The 23,060-nt window shown below is 47.6% G+C and overlaps 2 protein-coding genes across 22 annotated transcripts in view; one reads left to right on the forward strand and one right to left on the reverse strand.

Moving 5' to 3' along the window:
• The window catches only part of R3HDM2 (R3H domain containing 2), a 160,706-nt gene extending 155,007 nt beyond the window's left edge, over positions 1–5,699 (reverse strand). For 6 of the 21 annotated variants that reach the window (XM_057703580.1, XM_057703584.1, XM_057703590.1 and 3 more), the window contains exon 1: positions 5,419–5,697. The gene's annotated coding sequence lies outside the window, so the exon portion shown is untranslated. Of the gene's footprint in view, positions 1–5,204; positions 5,333–5,418 lie in introns of those variants that run through there. The other 15 variants (XM_057703592.1, XM_057703587.1, XM_057703594.1 and 12 more) reach the window with 6 other exon arrangements.
• A 3,819-nt stretch (positions 5,700–9,518) lies between these two features.
• On the forward strand, positions 9,519–20,509 carry INHBC (inhibin subunit beta C). The gene is made up of 2 exons (XM_057703172.1): positions 9,519–10,030; positions 19,618–20,509. Exons 1-2 carry the CDS (start codon positions 9,547–9,549, stop codon positions 20,358–20,360), a joined length of 1,227 nt encoding a protein of 408 aa, XP_057559155.1. The 5' UTR covers positions 9,519–9,546; the 3' UTR covers positions 20,361–20,509.
• The last annotated feature ends 2,551 nt before the right edge of the window (positions 20,510–23,060 follow it).

Here is a 23,060-nt window from a genome sequence, read left to right on the forward strand (position 1 = left end):
CATACTGAGTGAAGTAAGTCAGATACAGAAAGACAAATCGCTTAAATGTGGAATCTAAAAAAAGGGTACAAATAAACTTACTCACAAAACAGAAGTAGAGTCACAGATGTAGAAAACAAACTTATGGTTACCAAGGGGGAATGAGAGGGGAGGGATAAACTGGGAGATTGGGATTGACATATACACACTACTATGTATAAAATAAATAACTAAGAACCTACTGTATAGCACAGGGAACTCTACTCAATACTCTGTAATGACCTATATCGGAAAAGAATCTAAACAAGAGTTGATATATGTATAACTGATTCACTTTGCTGTACAGCAGAAACTAACACAACATTGTAAATCAACTATACTTCAATAAAAATTAATCAAAAAAAAAAAGAGAGAGAGAGACACTACCGATTACCTCACTTATCTTTATACTTCTAGCTCTACAGGATAAGGACTTAAGCTGAGATCTTTTTTAGGACTTCAGAGTAATTGTAATGGGTGCAAAGCTATAGCTTTTACTTGCCTGCAAAAGATTTTGAGGTCTTCAATGAAAAACAAAAACAAGCTGCAAAACATACTATGAACGTCTTTAGAACCCTGGTCTAAGTCAGGGAAGAGAACTTACAAGAGCATTTAAAAACTAGCTTCATTTCTTTTTCCCCAAGAAAATACCGGGGGAGGCCTGAAAATTATCTCCCAGGAAAAATCAAAGTCTTCAACGATTCTGAAAAGAAAGCAAGCAGTTAAAGGGACTGAAAAGACTTTTTATTTTCTTGTGGTATACAAACTAAGGAGGAATAGAATAAAATGAGTCCTTTAAAAATACCCAAAGTGTTTTGATGTTGGGGGACATGATTGCCTGAGGCTTTTTTTTTACCTTTTCTCCTTATTCCCTCTCATCTCTAGGCTGGGGTTCCCAATTTGATCAGTTCTTTTTTTAAAAGCACAGTAAAGCACTCTGAGAAACTTACTGTCAAAACTAGAAAGCTGAAACAGCTTGCCCAGTATAGTTTCAAGCAACTGGACTGAACAACTCAAGAGATCTTTCAGAAAAGCAGAAAGAACACTTGGATTAGGAAACATCCCAGAATCTTTCCTTTCACACAGCCCAAGTAAAAATGATGAAACCAGGACTTCCTAGGTGGCACAGTGGTTAAGAATCCACCTGCCAACGGAGGGGACACAGGTTCGATCCCTCCCCCAGGAAGATACCACATGCCACTGAGCAACTAAGCCCATGAGCCACAACTATTGAACCTATGCTCTAGAGCCCATGAGCCACAACTATTGAGCCCATGTGCCGCAACTACTGAAGCCCACGCACCTAGAGCCCATGCTCTGCAACAAGAGAAGCCACCGCAATGAGGAGCCCATGCACCACAAGGAAGAGTAGCCCCTGCTTGCTGCAACTAGGGAAAGCCCATGCAGCAACGAAGACCCAACACAGCCAATAAATAAATTTATTAAAAAAATAAAATAAAAATAAAACTTATTTTAAAAAAATGATGAAACCACTGCAGATTATTGTAATTAGGGCTTTCAACACCAATTTTTTTAAGTGTTGGAGAAAACACATACATGCTAAGGAAATCTAAGGGAACTCAAAGAAGAGTTAAAACAGATCAAGGTTAAGAAATCTTTCCTATCTATATCTGTTTTCAGAAATAAACTTAAGAAGGAATGAACAGAGTAACTCTACTGGAGAGACAGAACAAGTGCTACACTGCTCAAGTGGCAATCATGGTAAGAACAAAAGGTAACCACTAAAAGACAACTAAGTGGAATGTTTTCTACAGAAGGTGAAAAGGATACAGCCGGAAGAAAATACTAAAGCCACTGTGTATGAAGAACAGTCTCTAAAATTAGACCCACCAACTGTATTCATGCACACATATTCAAGCCATGAGTCCAGTTATTTTTCCTACTTGTAAGCTGGCAGCACATTCCACAGAGGGACACTCAGAGTCCTTTATCCCATCTTACAAGCAGGCATAGGAGGGAAAACACAAAAAAAAACAAAAAACCAACACACACACACACACACACACACACACAAACATGCACACGCAGAATTTCACAAAATTCTCTTCTCTGTACTTCCTGGGACCATGTAACCAAAATGCAATACTTTTTACCCCTTCTTCAAAACCTGCTTTTTCTTGAAAGCTTTCCTTGAGTTCATGAAGAGATCTGGCATAGAAATCATTACCTACACTGAAACGTTGTCAGTAGTCGTCGGTACATTATTTATCTCTAAGAGGTGAGAACATGGCATAGGGATGTTTAAATATCTCTGGGTCCTGAGACTTCCTAGAAACTTTGTGAAAGGATTTTAAAAGGGACAAAAAGAACGTGGTAGAAGTCTTTATCAATGTGCCAAAATTATGTTAAATTATTCACAAAACAAGAACTAATATACCTCTTTACACTAATAATAACAGGACCAGATCCAGTCCAACAGATACAAGACCCCTCAATTCTCCCACACTTCCACTCCCCACTCAAAATGTTCTCTCACAGGCCTGGAAGCTTTCAATGTCCTGGCAAAAGTTTAAACAAAAACCTAGTTTGGCAACCAGCATTCCTACAAAGTGTTAAAAGCACTACCCCACCCCCTTTGCCTTCCTAAACTGGAAAACAGTGGCCAGGACTGCCCCAAAGAGAAATCTCATCCAAGCCACTCTAGCCAGAAGGTCAATGAAGGTAACAAATATACCAATCACGAAATGAGAAAGTAAAAAATAAATGAGGGATAATCCACACAGCTCAGGGGCCCTGCTCCTTTTATCAGCAGACTTAATACAATTTAGTTGCTAAAAATGACCCCAAAAATGGATTTGTGGAAAAAATGATCAGATGTTCCCCAGAACCGAACACTCTAACACCACTGTTAGCGACAACTTTTCTTACAAGTTTTCAAGCTCAACTGTCTCCACATGAACGGGGGGGGGGGGGGAATCTAACCCATACAGCCCAGACTATAAATATTAACATCTTCAGTCTACTGAAAAAATTCAAAGTGGAACCAGCCTACTCAGTTATCTGAGGGCAAAGAGGTAAGGATGGTGATATCTGCCTCATCAGGGATGTGAACAAACCTCAAGGGAAGAGCCTGAAACAGTAAAAATTTGAGCCTTCCTCTAAGACCACCGACACTACACTCCATCCTCTGTGCTTTCAAAGTGCTTTCACTCAATGACCTGAAAACACAAGACTTCTGTCAAACAGAAATGTAACAAGAACAGAAAAAAAAACCTCAAGTTCTTCCAATAAATATCTTATAAAATCCTAATGAAAATCCATGTCTCTCATTTATGACAAAGAGAATTCAGGACTAAAACTCTTCTGTACCTATTCAATCAATAAATTTGTTGAGCACCTACTGCATGTCAAGGGCTATGCTAAAGGCTGAGGATACAGCAACTAACAAAACAAGACTATCTAAACCTCATGAACCTTGCTTTCTAATGGGGGAGACTAAATACGTATAGTATGTCATAGGTTGATAAGCAGTAAGGAGGAAAATAAAGCAAAGTGGGATAGGAAGTTATGTAAATATATGTGGAGGAAGGGCTTTGCAATTTACATAGACAAGGAAATGTCACTGTTAGAGTGACATTTGAGTAAAGACCTGAAGGAGGTGAGGGTACAAGGCTACGCAGCTTTGTAAGGAAAAGGTGATCCTGGAAGATCCAAGTGCACAACTGCTGAGGCAGAAGTGTGCCTGATGTGCTCAAGGAACAGCAAGAAGACCAGTGAATACGCTGGTGGGGGAAGGTTGCGACAGATTTTGGACTTTAAAGACTACTGTAAAGTCCCTTGTTTTGGACTTCCGGGTGGTGCAGTGGTAAAGAATCCACCTGCCAATGCAGGAGACATGGGTTCCAGCCCTGCCCTGGGAAGAATCCACGTGCCTCGGAGGAACTAAGCCCATGTGCCACAACTATTGAGCCTGTGCTCTAGAGCCCGTGAGCCACAACTACTGAGCCCATGTGCCGCAACTATTGAAGCCCACGTGCCTAGGGCCTGTGCTCCACAACAAGAGAAGCCACTACAATGAGGAGCCTGTGCACCACAACGAAGAGTAGCCCCCGCTCCCAGCAACTAGAGAAAGCCCGTGTGCAGCAACCAAGACCCAACACAGCCAAGAGATAAATAAATAAATAAAAAAACTCTTGTTTTTATTTTGATACAGGAAGGTAGCAATCTCCACTTCAGACTCCTTTCAATTAAAAAAAATCAGGAACCCTATTCTTACATGTGCCAGGTTTTAAAATTTTGTTTTTAACTGAAGATCTACAATGTGATTCGTACAGTGCACACAAAACTAGAACTTAAATTCCTTGACAGTCCATCAGACCTTCAAAAAAGCTTCTCTATTCTCTCAACCCTGTGGAGAACTGCAACAGGGGAAGAAAAATACAACTAAAAGTGAACTGAATGAACGAACTACTACCACTTTCCACCACCATTTAAGCCACTTTAGTCTTGACTCCACAAAGGGCGAAAAAATAGGAAAAATATAATGGCGGGGGGAGCATTAGGAAGAAAGAGGAGCCACAAACAAGCGATTCAAGCGCCAATGTGACTATCCAAAAGTACAATAAAAAGGCTAGGAACCTGTCACCTCCCTCCTCCCCGGTCTCCATACTGCCTACCAACATCGACAGGGCTCGGGCGTCTCAACTTTAGTAAAGTCTGCTTGAAAAAAATATATAAAAGGACATTCATCCAACTGAGAGCCGAACTGACATTTTCCCACAGCTTTCTTCGCCTTAGTGGAACCTCTGGGGCTGGTATTCGGTCATTCCTCACCACTAGCCGAGAACAAGTCACTCTGAGGGAATAAACATTCTGTGGAGCTACCAGGCTAACGGTCACAAATGAAATCTTGGGCTCCACAGGTACCCGCAATGGAGAAGAGTTCTCAGAGCTCAAGAGTTCGTTACGAGCCGAGCGCAGGCCCAACTCGGAAGCTCCAGAAACACCTCCCGGTGCGTTCCAATTCAAATCCCGGTGCCTGTAATAAACGCGGACAGCACCTCTCCCTCCCGCTCCTGCAAGGCTCAGGGAAGACGCAGACCCAGGGAACACGGGGAACCAGCCGGCGCCGGGCACCGCAAGGGAGCAACAGTTCGCAGGTACCCCCGCGCAGGCCGCGGGCGGCGCCGGCCCCCACCCTGCGCCCCGCGCCCCCCGCGGCTCGCCTGCGCTCCCCGCCACGCTCGGGGCGGCTCTGGCCTGCGCGCCGTCCTTCACGGGAGGCTCGGGCCCGGACCCACCGCCCGCGGGCCCGCGCGGCGCCAGCGCGGGGAACCCAGGCCGGGGCCCTCCGCCCGCCCGGGAGCCCGCGCGGCCGCCACGCCCCCTCCCCACGGGCCGCCCGCGCCGCCCGCCCTCTCGGCCGGGAGGCGGCCTCACCTCACGCGGGCCGCAGCGGGGAGGGCGTCCGCGTCTCCGCCCGCCGCCCGGGCCCACGGCCGCTCGGCTGCGGCTCGGCCCCGACGGCCGGCGGCGGCGCGCTTCTGGGGGCGGGCTCTTCTCGGCGGGGGTTTCCCCGGGGCCCGGGGCGGGGGAGCAGGGGGGACTGGGGCGGGGGAGGGGAAAGGGGCTTGGGAAGGAAGGGGGAGAGGGGGAGAAAAGGGGGAACCAAACCCGGAGAGGGAGAAAAGGGGGGAGGGGGAAAATCAGAAGGGGAAGAAAGGCCCAGAGTCCACCCCCCGCTGCGGCCTGCGCGCGACGTCACCACGTCCGGCGCAGGCGTCGCCGCCTCCCGCGCCCGCCGCGTCCCTGCCTCCTGAGCGCCTGCCTCGGCGCCTCGGACGCCCCCTGCCCGCCCGCCGGCCCCGCGCGCACACGCACGCCGTCCGGCCCGACGTGCGCGCCCGCCCTGTCGGTGCCGTCGTGTACGGGCGCCTCAGCCGGTCCGGGTCCGCTGCGACCCCCAGCTCACCTGAAGCCCTTCCAGCCTGTCAGATCAACCCTTGACTTAAACATAATACTAGTAACTGTAGTTTAAGTTTACAGAGCGCTTTCAACCAGAATAGCCTTTCACTTGGGACAGTCGCTCCTGCTCCCAGAACAGCGAATGTGCGGTAAAAACTTGTGGTATAAACGGATAAAGATCATATGGTAGATAAATGTCCTTTTTTTCCAGATGTCTAAATAAAGTAGGTTTGAGTACATCCTATTTAAAATCACTTCTGCCCACCACCACCACCCTCTAACACACAGTTCTTTTTTAAAAAGTCATCTTAAATTTGCAACCTCCCCCACACTGTCCATTCTAGGCAGAGTCAGTGTAGTTACTGGTTACATGTATTTGCATCATTTCTTGACTAACTCCCTCAAAGAAGCACTGTAGTCTTACACTGATAGAATTCAACCATTAAATATTTACTATGTGACAAGAACTGCAGTCGGGAAAAGAAAGAAAAAAAATTATAGTACATGTAAGTGCTATAATACAGAGGTATTCAATGTGCTATAGAAATGCAAGAAGGAGCAATTAGTTCTTAGAGCTAAGAGAGACTGATTGAGTAGGGACTTAGCTGGTGGTCCAGTGGTTCAGACTCCACACTCCCAATGCAGGGGGCCTGGGTTCAATCTCTCGTCAGGGAACTAGCTCCCACATGCCACAACTAAAAGATCACGCGTGCCACAACTAAGATCTGGCGCAGCCAAAGATAAATAAACTATTCTTAAAAAAGAGAGAGAGAGAAAGAGAGAGATTGAGTAAGCTAAATGTGAAATTTCAGCTAACCTTGAAGGATATAAGCAGGAGTTCATCATAGAGGCAAGAATGGAGATTCCAGCAAGGTTGCAGAGGTAACTTCTTTCCTTCAAGAATCAGCAAGTTCCAGATTTTCACGTTGCAGGCAGGAGGCAGTGACGGCCAAGAGGAAATAATAGCTAATATTTGTATTGTGTGTATAGAATATGTAGCATCCTACGTCTAGTATTTCAGTTTAATCCTCCAAACAATAGGTATTATTGTTATACTCGTAAGATAAGGAACCCTGAGGCACCAAAGTCCCAGATTTTGAACTGAGACAGTTTATCTTCAGAGCCTGCTCTTAATCCCTACACTATTAGAAACGTAACTGGAAAGGGCAGGTTTCAAAGGACCTGTGTGTCATAATGCAGAGGAAAACACTTGGGTCTTTTAGGGACAAAGGCAGTCACTGAAGAACAGCTCAGGCAGAAACATGAGGCATCCACCCCTAAGAGAAGCCCTCCTCTGTTTCTCCCGCTTTTGCCAACCCCTTATTCCCCAACCATTTGCCAGAGAGAAGGGGAGCAGCTGAAGTCATCTTAGGATGTGAGGGAGTCTGGGAACAACATACTGTAGTTGACATGAAACAAATAGCAAACACCTTCCCCAACCTCAAGATAAGGTTACTTCCAAGAATGAAATTAGGAATATTATAATGTTAGATATAAGGTCAGTCCCTGTAGGCTGGGAGCCTACTAGAGAGTGACTACTAATAGGTACAGGGTTTCTTTGGGGAATGATGAAGATATTCTTAAATTAGATAGTGGTGATGGTTGTACGACTCTGTGAATGCACTGAAAACTGCTCTGAAGGGTGAATTTTATGTTGTGTGAATTATATCTCAATAAAACCCTTATTTTATAAATAAATTTGTACCAGAAACTAAATAATAAATCTACTTCTATCACAGCACTTAAAAAAGAAGAGGGACTTTCCTGGCGGTCCAGTAGTTAAGACTCTGCACTCCCAATGCATGGGGCAAGGGTTCGATCCCTGGTTGAGGAACTAAGATCCCACATGCCACGTGTCAAAAAGAAGAAGAGGGAGGGGGAGGGGGAGAAAGAAAAAGGATCAGCCCCTGTTGAAGAGAGCCAAGCAGCTGTGACACACAAAAATTCAATCAAGGTGCCTTGAGTGTAACTTCTGAGAACCAGCCTGTAGACCTGTATTCTAGCATGTATTCATTCAATAAATATGTTTTGAGCACCTGTTCTATAATGTGGGTCCTGTGTGCAATGCCAGGAATGTAGTGGTAAGACTTGCTCAGCGACTGCGCTATAGATGGTGATTGGGGGCATGGCATCTAAGAAAGAAGAGTCCAGAAGGGCAAACATCAGCCAAATTTCTTTAGCACATCTGGAGGTAAGGGTACTCTGGCCCACAAACAAACCTATGTAGCAAGAATAATAATAAATATTTATTAAGCACTTACTCTGTGCCAGCCACTGTATGTGCTTTACAAAACTATTTAAATCTCAGAACTCTCACATCATCATTATAGATCTATAATTCCATATTCAAAATCCATAGGGCCAGACATGTTTCAGAATTCAGAAAATTTCCAGTTTTAGAAAGGTAAAATGGGGAATTCCCTGGTAGTCCAGTGGTTGGGATTCCTCACTTTCACTGCCAAGGGCCCAGGTTCAATTCCTGACAGGGAAACTAAGATCCCACAAGCCCTCAGGGAAGCTCCTGCAAGCCGTGCAGTGCAGCCAAAAAGAAAAAAGAAAAAAATAGGAAGGTAAAATGGTACATATACTCTATATCACATAATATCCCTAAGGATAGCATCCCATAATCAAATAATATTTCTGGAGTAAAAATGTATAAATATTCTCCAGTACAATTTTTTACAAGATCATAAATAACCTCACTTCTCTTCAGGTCACATGTAGCCACCATGTGAATGACCCAAAAAAATGTATTGGATTTTGGAATTGTGGGTAATCGTTTCTCCCATTTCTCTGATGAAGAAATTGAAGTAAGAGAGGTCAAGTAACTTGCTCACAGTCACACGGCTAATAAAAGGAAGAGACAGAATTTTAACCAAGGCCATCTGGCTGAAAAACCTATGCTCCTAACTCCACCTGCCCACTCCTGCCAGGCACATCCCGGCTGTGGGTGCAGAGGCCTTTCCTTGGAGAGCTGCCACTCGGGACCTGGCAAGGAGAACACCAGGAATTCTGAGAAAGCTCAACATTTATTTTCCGAAAGAGAAGAACCCCTCAAGTGTGGGGAAATCTAGCTCTAAAGCTCCTTCCCCACCTTCAGACATCCCTCTGAGGACCCAGAGTCCTGGCTAGAACACTTCCTTCCTCTTCCTTAACCTTCAGCAGGCAAAACCCAACCCAGGGCTAACAGTGGAGTCTGGACTGTGAGCCTCCGGGAGGGAGGAAAGGGTGGTAGGGCTTTGAGAAGGACCAGGCAGAGGAAAATGCAATTCTTCAACAGCCTGCGTGACAATGACCTGAAGAGTCCTGCCAATGACTCCCTCTTGTTTGAAAGTCGTTCTGTCTTAAAACCTCTGATCTCCGCCCCCACTCCCCACCGCCAGGCTTCCCAGCAAGGCTGTTGATCTGAAGAGATGTTTCATCTCTAACCTTTGTCCCCAGGCCTGGCAGCTCACATGGGTAACCCACTGTCTCCCAGTTGGCCCAGGGAGATTTCTTTCCCTAAACAAACCAACCTCCCCTCACATCCCCCACTCTGTACTTGCGTTGACTATGTGTCCTCTGCCAAGTTCTACCTGTAACTGGCTTCATCTCTCAAGCTGGATGTTTGACTGCTCTATTCCCTGCAACCAGGAGTCATGCCAGCCGGACGCACTCTCCTTCCGGGGCCCCTGGCATCTGGGAGGGAGCCGAGACCACAGCTGTCGAGACCCTGAGCCCGGGGGTTTGCGGCTCTATCTCAACTGTCTGGCTCAAAGAGGGCCTCCTCCAGCCATGACCTCCTCACTGCTCCTGGCCTTCCTGTTCCTGGCTCCAGCCACAGTGGCCACTCCCAGAGCCGACAGTCAGTGTCAGGCATGTGGGAGGCCTGCCTTGGACCCGGACAGCCAGCGGGAGCTGCTTCTTAATCTGGCCAAGAGAAGCATCTTGGACAAGCTGCACCTCAGCCAGCGCCCAACACTGAGCCGGCCTGTGTCCCGAGCTGCTCTGAGGACTGCACTGCAGCGCCTCCAAGGGCCCCCACAGGGGGCGCTTCCGGAAGCAGACAGCGGACAGGAGTATGAGATCATCAGCTTTGCTGAGACAGGTGGGTTCTTGGTCTGTAGATCTTCCCCCAAACCCAATCTCTTAAGGAAAGGAAAAACTTCCTCCCCAATCTAACCCCTGACTTTCTCCCCCAAACCATCCCAACTCTTGCCCCCCACAGCCTGTAATCTCCTAATCCCAGACTTCCCCCAGCCCCCAGGCTCTCTCTTGTAGCTTAGACTTGACCAATGGGCACCTGGGAAGCAGGCACATTTCTTTTCTTTTGAGACGACCACTACCTGCCCCTCTCTCCTCCGACTCCTCTCTCTGCAGGCCCCACAAACTTCCACATACTATGATGTGAGCCCATCCACTTCCTGGGCCTGGACGCAAGGCCTGGGAGCTGGAGAGTCTCTCCTTCCTCTGGCCCCAGGATCCAGCCTCTCTGTACCCCACTCCCCAAGATACCTTGTTTGGGTAAAAGGGAGAAAAGTAAAACACCGGAATTACAACACTTCTCCACCCTGTTCCATCCTCTTGCCTTGATTACCTGAGGTCTCCACATCAGAACAGGGCCAAAATGGGACTCAGAAAGATAGTTAAAGGATAGAGGATAAAGAAGAGAGTTCTTTCCATAGAGGGGAGAGGGTTTAGAGAATTAAGTGGGCAGCTGGAGAGAACCTCAAGAATTCAGAGACAGGGGAATTCTCTGGCAGTCCAGTAGTTAGAACTCTGCACTCTCAGTGCCAAGGGCCTGGGTTCAATCCCTGATCATGGAACTAAGATCCCACAAGCTGCAAGGCACGGCCAAAAGAGAGGGGAAAAAAAAAAAAAGAATTCAGAGATAGGATTTGAGAAACAGAACACAAACAAGTGATCTCCTTGGCCTCTGAGCTTTTTGCAAGCTCTGTCTTAGGTTTAAATGGCCCTTCCCAATCCTGGCCCCTTTCCCTCAGTCAGCATCTACTCCCTTCAAGACCCAGCACTCCCATCCTGAAAAAACCCACCCTGACCTGAGGGTGAGGGGCTCCCTCTCTGGTAGCCTCCACACCCTCGCCCTGAACCTGGATTTTCCTTGTGAAATTGTCTGTTTCCAGATTTTCTGTGAAGTCTGTCTTCCCATAGAATGCAGGCCCTTGAGGTCAGGAACTGTCATTTATTCCTCACATTATCACCAGGGGCTAGTATATAGTAGAAATAACGCTTATAAAACATTTACTGTGTTCTAAGCCTTTTATATATACTAACTCCTTGAGAGCCTCACAGCAAGCCAGGGAGGCAAATGCTATTGTTATCCCCACTTTAGAGGAGAGGAAACTATCGTTATCGCCATTTTAGAGGCACAAAGAAGTTGAGTAACTAGCTCAGGGTCGCATGACCAGTAAGTAGTGGAGCCAGACAGTCTGGGTCTGGGATCCATGACCTTGACCACTATACCACTCTGCCGCTTGCAAACATAGTAGACACTCAGTAAACAACCAAACCTTTCTGTGGGTCAACCTCACCATGTGCTGGACGAGACCCTATATTAGTTCGAAGGGGGGTTCCACTCATGAGTAAGAACACACACCCTGGAGCCAGATAAACTGGGCTCCTATCCCTGCTCAGCCGTTTGTTACTATGTGTCCTGCGTTGTTAATAGTCAGTCTTCTCATTTGCAAAACAGAGATAATGAGCGGATAGCTGAGAGAATTAAGTGAGCTGATACCGGTAACCGCTTAGAGAGGATGCAGTGGAAGCAGGAGACTCCGCTTCTGCCCGTGAGGGGTTTGGTTGTTGCTGATGGGAATAAATTACTTAGAATCTAAGGCGGAGTGAAATAAATGCCTGATGAGGGCACAGGCACCTGTTGGACCAGAAGTAAGTCACTAGGACCTGGTAAGACAGGGAAGTCTTTCAGAACAAGTTTGTAAATAGGCTGGCATTGTAGAGTAAGTTTGACTTCAATAGGTAGAAAATGGTAAATGACATCCGTTTTTTGTTTTTGTTTTTGTTTCTGTCTGTATTGGGTCTTTGTTGCTGTGCATGGGGTTTCTCTCGTTGCAACGATCCGGGGCTACTCATTGTGGTGGCTTCTCTTGTCACAGAGCACGGGCTCTAGGTGCGTGGGCTTCAGTAGTTGTGGCTAGCAGGCTCTAGAGCGCAGGCTCAGTAGTTGTGGCGCACAGGCTTAGATACTCCGTGGCATGTGGGATCTTCCCAGACCAGGGCTCCAACCCATGTCCCCTGCATTGGCAGGCAGATTCTTAACCACTGCGCCACCAGGGAGAGTCCCCATCTCTCTCTCTCTTTTTTTTTAATATTTATTGATTTATTTAGCTGTGCTGAGTCTTATTTGCGGCACACAGGATCTTTAGCTGTGGTATGTAGGATCTAGTTCCCTGACCAGGGATCAAACCTGGGCCCCCTGCATTGGGAGCACAGAGTCTTAACCACTGGACCATGAGGGAAGTCCTGATAAACAACATCCTAAATGGAAAAAACATTAGTAAATGTCTAAAGCAATGGACTGCATTTGGAGTTAAAAAGCAGTCTGGGGACTTCCTATGTGACGCAGTGGTTAAGAATTCACCTGCCAATTCAGGGAATACGGGTCCGATCCCTGGTCCAGGAAGATCCCACATGCTGCAGAGCAACTAAGCCCATGCACCACAACTATTGAGCCTGCACTCTAGTGGCCGTGAGCCACAACTGTTGAGCCCGTGTGCCACAACTACTGAAGCCTGCACGCCTAGAGCCTGTGCTGTGCAACAAGAGAAGCCACCACAATGAGGAGCCCACGCACTACAATGAAGACTAGACCCCCACTCGCCACAGCTAGAGAAAGCCTGTGTGCAGCAGTGAAGACCCAACACAGTCCATAAATTAATTAATTAATTAATTTTTAAAAGGGGGGTGAAGGGGAAGCTGGGACGAAGTGTGAGAGTAGCATAGACATATTTACAGTACCAACTGTAAAATAGATAGCTAGTGGGAAGTTGCTGTATAACAAAGGAAGATCAACTCCATGATGGGTGATGTCTTAGAGGGCCAGGACAGGGAGAGCGGGAGGGAGTCGTGGGAGGGAGGGGGTATGGGGATATATGTATAAATACAGCTGATTGACTTTGGTGTACCTCAAAAGCTGGTACAAGAGTGTAAAGTAATTATATTCCAATAAAGAGCTTAAAAAAAAAAAGTAGTTTGGAGTGGATGAGCACAAAGTGGACAAATGGCCATGAACACAAAAATCCTGGTTGGTTTTTTTTCACCTTTGTATCCCCGCTACTTAGCCCAGTGTCTGGCACATTGTGACAAGAATGGTGAGTGCCAGGTATTCAGTGTACCTGCCTCCTCGCAGTTAATCCTTACAACCACTCCGTAAAGCAGACTTTATCATTCCCATCTTAAGAATGCAGAAACTGAGACTCAAAGAAATCAGTTCACATCGCCAAGGTCATACAGCTTACAAGGGGCAGAATTCAAACACAGCTCTCTTTGCCTTCAAAGTCTATATACTTTCCACATATTTGCTAATCAATGAATGCATACAACATTCAGGCAGGAGGGGGTGTGACCTGAAATGAACTTTGGAGGTGAGAATGACTGACGCTTGGATTCTACCTTTTACATTTAAATATTTTAGTCTGATGTTTTCATTCCAATTTAAGCTATCATCTCCACCATAGTGTGCAAGAAAGATTTTGAGAATTGTTCTTGCTAGAGATATGAAGAGAGAGAGCTTGGGGCCCTGGGGAAACTAGGGTAGGAGCCTTCAGTGGTGTCCTGAAGCTGGTTCACACTGGCTCGTGAGAGCTGGTCGTGAACATTTCTCAACTGTGCAGCCCGTGGCATCACATGAATAGCTTGAAATTGGCCAGGATGGGAGAATTTATACCACTGAAACTGGCAAACACTACAAATCAGGGCCTTGTGCTCCCCCCTCTGGAATCCAGCTGTTAGATATTTACCAACACAACACTGCCTATAGCCTAAAAATTCAAGTTTTCTGCCTCCCACACACCTACCGTACAATGCTGAGACAGGGACGGAATAATCATATTAGATACTCCCGTTCAAAATGGGGGACAGGAGAGGGAGACGAAGAGCCGTCACTGGTCCATGAACATCCTGGTATCCAGCCGGCGCATATCTCAGTCTACCCCACGTGCAGAACTCCTTTGGTTAGGACCTGGTTCTGCTCCCTGCAGGATTTTCCTCTCCTCTTAAGGAGAGCTCACCGTTGCTTTGCTAGGCTTCTAGATCCGCTCTCTCAGCCCTTAGGGCCACCCTCTGAGATGTCTTCCCTTTTAAATAGGAAATGACCTGTGTCTGCAGCTGAGTGGTTTTCTCAGCTGCACCCTGCCCAAAGAAATTGGGATCCTGGAGACGTCTTTTCATTTTGAATCGTCTCTGTCTCTTTTAGTCCAAACTGGTGCTGATTTCACTATTAAAATTCTCTCTAACACTCTGTAAGCCGCCTTTTTTTTTTTAACGTTTACCTTCTCTATATGTAAAGTGTATCAGATACGTTTGAAACTCAAGATAGGGGAGTCGGTCCATTCAACAGTGGTGGGAGGTAAGGGCTGAGCACAGGCTATCACACTCTGGGAGGCTTCGACTCCCTGAGACAAAAGGCACACCGCCACTCTCTCAAGACAGACTCCCCTCTTTAGGTTACCAGTCAGGCTGTTGTGGGATGACACTCTAAAGATTCTTAGAAGCCCTTCAGTCTAGTTGAGGGTCTGCAGAACGACACCTTAAACTTTAGATCTTAACAAAGATGTTAGATCTTCACAAAGGGTCTTACAGGTCACCCTTTATTGTTTTGATCTTCAGTCTGAAGCCATGTTTTCCTGGCAGTGCCCTGGATTTGATTTTTTCCCTGAGACCATTTCTTAGTTTGAGAAACTTTTTACCAGAGAGTTGAGGAATGAAAAAAAAAATCTTTTATTGTTCGATCTAGCAAGTCCCTATTGGAAGTGTTTTTTCTAAATTCTGCTTGAAAATTGAACAGTTCCTTTTTTACTTCATCTCACTCCTGAGATGCCTTATCATAGGCAGCTAAAATAAGCCAATTGACACTTTCAGCATTCTGCCTGGAAATATCTTTAGCTAAATTCACAACTCCGTTAGATACCATTTCTAGCTCCCAAGTTACCAGAGACGATAGCCAATACATAACACAGGTTCCCCTTTCTCCAGCTTCCAACAGCAATCTCCCCACTGTCCTTCCTGCCTTCAGTAACAGTCTCCCTGCTATCCTTCCATCCTCTGTCTGCCACCGAGTCCCAGTGGAGTACCACACTCCTGACACTAATTTCCGTTTTCGTTATATTATTTAGTTATTATTAATACAGCAAATCCGCCCAAACATTGAGACTTAAAACAAAAAAATGCAATATTTTCTGTGATTTTTACAGTTTGACTGGACTTATTCTGGACAGTTCTCTCGCTCCATGTAGTGTAGCTGAGTTCATTCAAGCAACCGCGTTCAGCTGGGAGCTCAGATGGGGCTAGAACATCTAAGACAGTCTCTGATCCTCCAAAGTCTCTCTCCACATGGCTTCTCAACATTCAGTAGTGTAGCCCATTTCTTTCTTTTTCTTTTTAAGTCTTTATTGAATTTGTTACAATATTGCTTCTTTTTTACATTTTGGTTTTTTGGCCATGAGGCATGTGGGATCTTATCTCCCCAACCAGGGATCGAACCCACACCCCCTGCATTGGAAGGCGAAGTTCTAACCACTGGGCCGCCAGGGAAGTCCCCCAAGTTTCTTTAAAGCATTTAAAGTTTTCCTTCCAAGAGGAGGAAACCTCAGAGTGTAAGTACTTACTAGGCTTCTGCTTGTACCGTGCTTGTTTATGTCTCATTGGCCAAATCAAGCCACGTGCCAAGCCCAGAATTAACATGGGGTTGCACAAAACCATGAATGCTGGGAGGTGTTGTTCACTGGAGGGTCAAAAATGTACTAGTCTATCACAGCTTCTGCTGGTCCTGTATCTGACTGCCATAACGAGGGTGACTTATGAGGTTTTAAAGTTTGAGTGCTTAGTGACCTAGCAAGAAAAGATTCGCTGGACCAATCAGACTCTTCTTCTAGGATTTTGGAATTGGAATACTGAAAGATCAGCTCACTTAGCTAGGAAGAGCTAAGTGAAAGCTTCGGTAGACTCAGGAGCTGGGACCACCATTTTGGGACCTGAGGAAAGTGATAGGGAGGCAAAAGAGGTAGATCCACAGAGAGAGAAGAATGAAGTAGACTTACATAGGGAGAGTGAGATGAGAGAGATCTTGTTGGCCCTGAGAACTGTCAAGAGCAACCTTATTCCAGACCTTGCAATTCACACTAAGTCTAGTTGAACTTTATTTTCTGCTCTTTTATGCCCATGAGAGTATCAGTGGCATTCCCACAGTAAGGCATCCTTTACTATAAATAAATAAATAAGTAAGTAAATAAATAAATAAATAAATAAATAAAAAGTTGCTAAGTCCAAAGCATAATGGCATTTAATGGCCTCCTAAAAGAGTTTGACTTTATTCATTAATAAGGTTTTTGAAACCATGGATTTTATGATCTAGTCCTTTTGGGAAATAATTCTGGTGTCAGTGTAAATAAGAATTAAAGAATGAAAGACCATTCACTTGACAAATGTTTATTGAATGCTTATTATGTACCAGGTACTAGGGATACAGTGGTGAACCACACACGCACATTCTCTACCTTCATGGAGTTTACATTCTAGCTGGGAGTGGGGACAGGGAGAAGAGGAGGGGCGGAGAAACATATTGTAAACAAATAAACAAGAAACCAAGATGATTACAGACAGTGATAGTGGCTATAAAGACAGTTAAGCAGGATGATGGATTAAAGACGTGAGGGTAGAGTTGAAGGTTGCTTTAGCTAGGTTAGTCAGGGAAGCCTCTCTGAAGAGGTGAATTTGAGTTGAATGCCAAAAAGGAGCCAGTCATTCAAAGAGCTTGGAAAGACATTCCAGGCAGGGGAGATAGCAAGTACAAAGGCCGTGAGGTGGGTCCATGTTTGGTGAGTTCAAGGAACAGAAAAAAGCCGGTGTAGGTAGAATCTAGTCATTAAATTGCAGAATGCCTAATCACACAAGTTTCCTATGTTAGGGGGTTTAGATTTTATTCGAATAGCAATGGGAAGCCTTTGAAGGGTTTTAAGCTGAGAGAATAAAGCTGATCAGATTTATGTTATAAAAAGATCACTCTGGGAATTCCCTGGTGGTCCAGTGGTTGAGACTCTGCACTTCCACTGCAGGGGGCTCCGGTTCGAGCCCTGGTGGGGGAACTAAGATCCCATACGCTGCATGGCACCCCCCCCCAAAAGAAAAAGATCACTCTGGCTGATATATGAAGAATGGTTTTGGGGCAAGAGTGGACCCCTCGGCAAACTATTGCCATAGTTTAAAAAAAAAAAAAAGAGATGATCATGGGTTGAAGTAATGTATGGTAGAGGAGATGGGGATAAGTGAAATTATATTATGAACTGGAGGCAAAGTTGACAGGTCTGCAGATAATTTCAAAGAAGGAAATGAGAGCAAGCAACACTGCTTTAAGCAGTGCATTTACAGGGAAGGGGAAGACTGAAGAAGGAACAGGTTTGGGTTGGGGTATAAATCTAGAGTTCTTTGAAAATAAAAAGTCTGAGATAGCATTGGATATCCAAGTGGAATATCAGATCAGCAGCTAGAGATATACAAGCCCGAGGCTCAGGGAGAGGTCAGGGCCATGGATATAGAGATCTGGGAGCCATCAGCATATAGATGGAATTGAAAGCCAGGGGAATTGATGGATCTTTCCGGGAGAGGGTATAGATAGAGAAGAGAAGGGAGCTCAGGACCTCCAACATTTAGAGGTCAGGCAGAGGAAGAGGACCTATCAGCAAAAGAGACCAAGGTGGAGTAGCCAGAGTCACGAAAGCCAAGAGAAAGAACTATTTCAAGAAGGAAGGAACAGTTAACTGTGTCAAACACTGCTTGGAGGTCAGGTAAGATGAATGTAAAGAGATGCAAGCATTGGATTTGGCTACGTGGAAGGTGTTAATGATCCTGACAGAGCAAGAGTGGAGGGAACGGAAACCCAGTTACTGTGTTTCAGTAGGTCAGGTGAGGGGTGAAGAGGGGACACTGGGCAACAGTGTTAGGTATAGGAAGAAATGCATAGCCATTAGAGCCACTGTGGTGAGACCCTGAATGTGGGGAGTACGGGAGGTGATCACAGGCTTTCCAAGGGTGATAGGGAAGGTAACGGTGCCACCAATTCTAAGACCGGAAAGAGAGGTATATAGGGAGGGAAAGAATGATTTCCACGTGGCATAAATTGATTTTAATGTGCTGGCAGGATGTGGAAAAAGTAAGCAGTTAGACGTTTAGGCCTGAAGCTTGGCGATTCCCAAGGTACAAAATATTCTGGACTGGACATACAGACTTAGGAATGACCAGCCTAAAATTCGTGTTGGCTGACCCTGAGTGTGGGTCAGAACTCTCCTCGGTGTAGAGTAAAGAGGAAAGAGGGGACTTCCCTGGTGGCGCGGTGGTTGGGAATCCGCCTGCCAATGCAGGGGACGTGGGTTCGTGCCCTGGTCTGGGAAGATCCCACATGCCGCTGAGCAACTAAGCCCATGCACCACAACCATTGAGCCTATGCTCTAGAGCCCGTGAGCCACAACTATTGAGCCCGTGTGCCACAACTATTGAAGCCCACGCGCCTAGAGCCCATGCTCCACAACAAGAGAAGCCTCTACAACGAGGAGCCCGCGCACCACAATGAAGCGTAGCCCCCTCTTGCCGTAACTAGAGAAAGCCCTTGTGCAGCAACGAAGACCCAACACAACCAATAAATAAATAAAATAAATAAATTTTAAAAAAGAAAAGAGGAAATAGGACTTCTCTGGCTGTCCAGGGTTTACGATTCCGAGCTCCTACTGTGCAAGGCACAGGTTCGATCCCTGGTTGGGAAACTAAGATCCTGCATGCCAGGCAGTGAGGGGCAGGGGTGACTGGGGCAGGGGGCGGGGAGAGGAAATGAAGGTCAAAGACAGACCCTGGAGAATTCTTGCATTGGAGGGATAGTCAGAGAAAGAAAAACCAGCAAAAAAAATCAAGGAAGAATCATGAGAGTTATGTCATGGAAACCAAGAGAGAAAAGATTTTTAAGAAGGAAAGTGTATGGGACTTCCTAGATGGCGCAGTGGTTGAGGATCCGCCTGTTAATGCAGGGGACATGGGTTCAGGCCCTGCTCTGGGAAGATCCCACATGCCACAGAGCAACTAAGCCCGTGAGCCACAACTATTGAGCCCATGTGCTACAGTTACTGAAGCCCACCCGCCTGGAGCCAGGGCTCTGTAACAAGAGAAGCCACTGCAGTGAGGAGCCTGTGCACCACAGTGAAGAGTAGCCCCTGCTCGCAGCAGCTAGAGAAAACCCGTGTGCAGCAACGAAGACCCAAAGCAGCCAATAAATTAAAAAACAAAATAAATAAATAAATTTATTTATTATTAAAAAGAAAAAAGAAGGAAAGGGTAGTTAATGATGCCAACAATGTGGTGGAGAAGGACCAAAGGGAGTTCACATATGCTGAGAATAGGTAGCTGGTATAATTGACACTCGGAGGCCTCAACGACTGGGATTTCTTGTGTCCACAGGCCTCTCTAACATCGACCGGATTCGTCTTGATTTCCGCTTCTCTGACGGAACTGCTGGCGGCTTGGAGGTCCAGCAGGCCAGCCTCACGTTCTTCGTGCAGCTCCCTCCCAATACCACCTGGACTTTGAAGGTGAGGGTCCTTGTGCTGAGCCCACATGACGCCAACCTCACCTTGGCCACTCAGCACCTGCTGGAGGTAGATGACGGTGGTTGGCACCAGCTCCTCCTGGGTCCTGAAGCTCAGGCTGCCTGCAGCCAGGGGCACCTGACCCTGGAGCTGGTCCCTGAAGGCCAGGTCGCCTGGAGCCCAGTCATCCTGGGGGGGGCTGCCCATAGGCCTTTTGTGACAGCCCGGGTGAGAGTTGGGGGCAAGCACCGGGTGCGCCGGCGAGGCGTCGACTGCCAGGGTAAGTCCAGGATGTGCTGCCGACAAGAGTTCTTTGTGGACTTCCGTGAGATCGGCTGGCACGACTGGATCATCCAGCCTGAGGGCTACGCGATGAACTTCTGCACAGGGCAATGCCCCCTGCACGTGGCAGGCATGCCCGGCATTGCTGCCTCCTTTCACACCGCGGTGCTCAATCTTCTCAAGGCCAACACAGGCGCAGGCACGGCCAGAGGGGGGTCATGCTGTGTGCCCACCGCCCGGCGCCCCCTGTCTCTGCTCTACTATGACCGGGACAGCAACATCGTCAAGACTGACATACCGGACATGGTGGTGGAGGCGTGTGGGTGCAGCTAGTCTGTGTGTGGTATGGGCGGCCTGAGGTGGGGGAGGCAAACGTGCCCTGACGGAGGTGCTCTTCCTTGAGGGGAGGACTGAGGCTCTTCCTGCCTCAGTCCAGGAGATGGACTCCCTCCTCCTCAGCAACTTATGGAAATTCTCCCAACCCTGACGTAAGGAGATCTTCATCTAAGGAGAGTCACTGTACCATCTTCATAATGACCAGGCCCTCTGCTAGGGCCTCGTCCATCCAGCAAGCCTCCCGTGCCCAGCCGCCGCCCCAGGGACTCTGATGCACCTCCAGCCATGAGCAGTGCCATCTGGTTCCCAGACAGACAGCCCGAGCCCAGCTTTAATCCAGCCCACAGCGCACAACGCCTCCCTGCCCTGTGCGCTCGCTGCCCCCACTCCAGGATGGGGCCGGCCTCTTCCCTGCTTTTCGGGATCTCCAGGGAGCCCCTTCCTTAGACTCAGCAAACATTGGGTCCCCTCTGTGTCCTGAGCCCTTCTCCCTCTTGCTTGCCCACCGGGCTGCAGCCAGCGCCGCCTCATCCGCCCTTTGTCCCTCTGCATCCTGCTCTGCTCCCCTGAGGGCTGACTCGCCTGAGTTCCTTTGGCCTCTGGCTTGCGCTGAGTTTGCCTAGGAGGAGACAGAGGCAGGAGATCGAAGGATAGGAGGACACAGAGGTGAAGTGTTTCTTACTCCTGCTCCCTCTGCCTGGATGCCATGGTTCCGTGTGACTGTGGCTGTGTTCATGTCCCTACAGCTCCTGTCTAACTCCCCACCCTCTCCATGGCTCCAGCTCTGCCTGAGTTCTGATATCATTGCTTCCGTGCTATGGACCTGTAACGGCCTAACGGCTTTCCATTCTTGCTAGTTCCTGGGTGCTTCAACATCCCTCTTCGGATCCCTTAACCCTGCCTGTACCTCGGTAAAGAAGTCTTTCATTAAGTCTTCCTAGTGATGCAAACACAGACAACTGAGTGGGTCTTTCTTCTCCTGCCAGGACCCTGACGGACACCCCAGATGACACAGAGCCTGCCTGCCCTGCCCACTTTTCTTTCCTCACAGTCTCATCAGGTCTGAGCTATTATGTCCATCCCACACATCATGAGTCTTCGTTCCCCAGGCTGCCTCCTCTTCTTTCTTAGGCACCCTCCTCCCTCCCAGAACCATCTTTGCTGGTCTTATGGCTAATAAAGACCTGGGTTTTACCTGCTCCTCTCCTCTCTCTGTCCTCGCTCCAAGAGATGAGACAGATCACTGCTCAGTCAGCAAGTAGGTGACCACCTTTGGGCACACACATGGTGAGAGGCAGAGGCATGGCGCAGAGCTGGCTGCCTTCCCTTCGCCAACCCCAGGGCTCCATCCAGGAGTCCTGTCTGGAAGCTGGAACTGGCCAAGGGCCATCTGAGTGGAATGGGGAGAAGAAAAAGAAGGCCTGGAGTGAGGCGAGGGAGGCATTTGCTCTGAGACTGGGTCCTCTCTAGACCTTTGCCCTCTTCCCCCACGATCTCCTCCCTTTGGTTGGACAGCCCTGAACCATGGGGTCGATATTGTCTGCAGCCCAAGGCCGAGTTTGCGCAAAACCCATGTGTCCTTTGGGAAACGTGATGTCTGTGTTTGCTCAGTGTATAACCCCTTCCGATCTAGGTCCCTGGAAAAGGAACCCTAAAAGGAAGAAGTCTGAATGAGACTTTCTGGGGGCTACACATCTGGGCTGTGGGGCTTCTTGAGCAAACTCCTGGAAGTTACCCCGTTTCTGACTTGAGGAAATCTTCATCTAAGGCTAGAATCTAAGGAAGTCTTCCGGTGGATTTACCTCCGCCTTCCACCGCTGGCTCCCACCCCCAACCCACCCCTCCTCCGCATCTAACCTCCCTCCCTCCCACTACAGCTTCAGTCCTCAGGGCCAAGATGAAGGTGAGGAGACGTGAATTTGCCTTGGGGGCAGAATTTTAAGGGGATGCCAAAAAATTCATCAGTGAAGATAAATAGTACCTTAATGCAATATTTAAAAAAATCAAAATCAATGCAAAAAAGATCCAAGATGAACAAAATAGCAAATGTTAAAATAAACTAAATTGGAAAGGGATTGTATTATTCCTTTTCTTTTTTGGCTCTGCCTTTGACAAAAAGGAGAAAGAGTGGAACTGTCTTCTTCCAGAGCTCCCTGGCCCCTAACTCCAGACTCGGTCAGGCTTTTCTCTTTCTGGCAAGATAAGCACTCAGCCTCCTTCTACTTCCTTACCCACCTTCAAGCCTGTCGCTACCCCCCAGCCTCCAACCAGGTTGGTGGTGGGGAGGGCCTGTGAGGCAGATGGCTGGGGTATTTATAACCCGGGAGCACTTCTTGGGAAAAGTGACTAAGATGCTAAGTATCATATTTATAGCTGGGTTCTGACGTAAGTGTCAGTGGGGAGGTAGGGGCAGGCCGGGCACAGCAGCAAGAGAGTCGGGAGAGCTGGAAATTGGGGGCGTCTGACACAGAGGGGAGGGGAGAGATGGGGTCAGTGACTCCTGCAGCCCCTTCTTGTCGCTTCCCTTGACTCAGGCTCGCTCAAGGGTAAGCTCTCTGAGACAGCACCACTGGCAGAAACCTCTCCTTTGCAGTTCTGTGGTCCAGACCCCAGGAGGTAGAGGGCTGTCACTCACTAGCCTGACCAATAGAGAGGGAGCTGGGAGCCGGGGAGAGCCCTGGACAGAGGGGCTTGAAC

Source organism: Hippopotamus amphibius, chromosome 12, assembly GCF_030028045.1.
Source record: "Hippopotamus amphibius kiboko isolate mHipAmp2 chromosome 12, mHipAmp2.hap2, whole genome shotgun sequence".
Lineage (NCBI taxonomy): Eukaryota > Metazoa > Chordata > Mammalia > Artiodactyla > Hippopotamidae > Hippopotamus > Hippopotamus amphibius.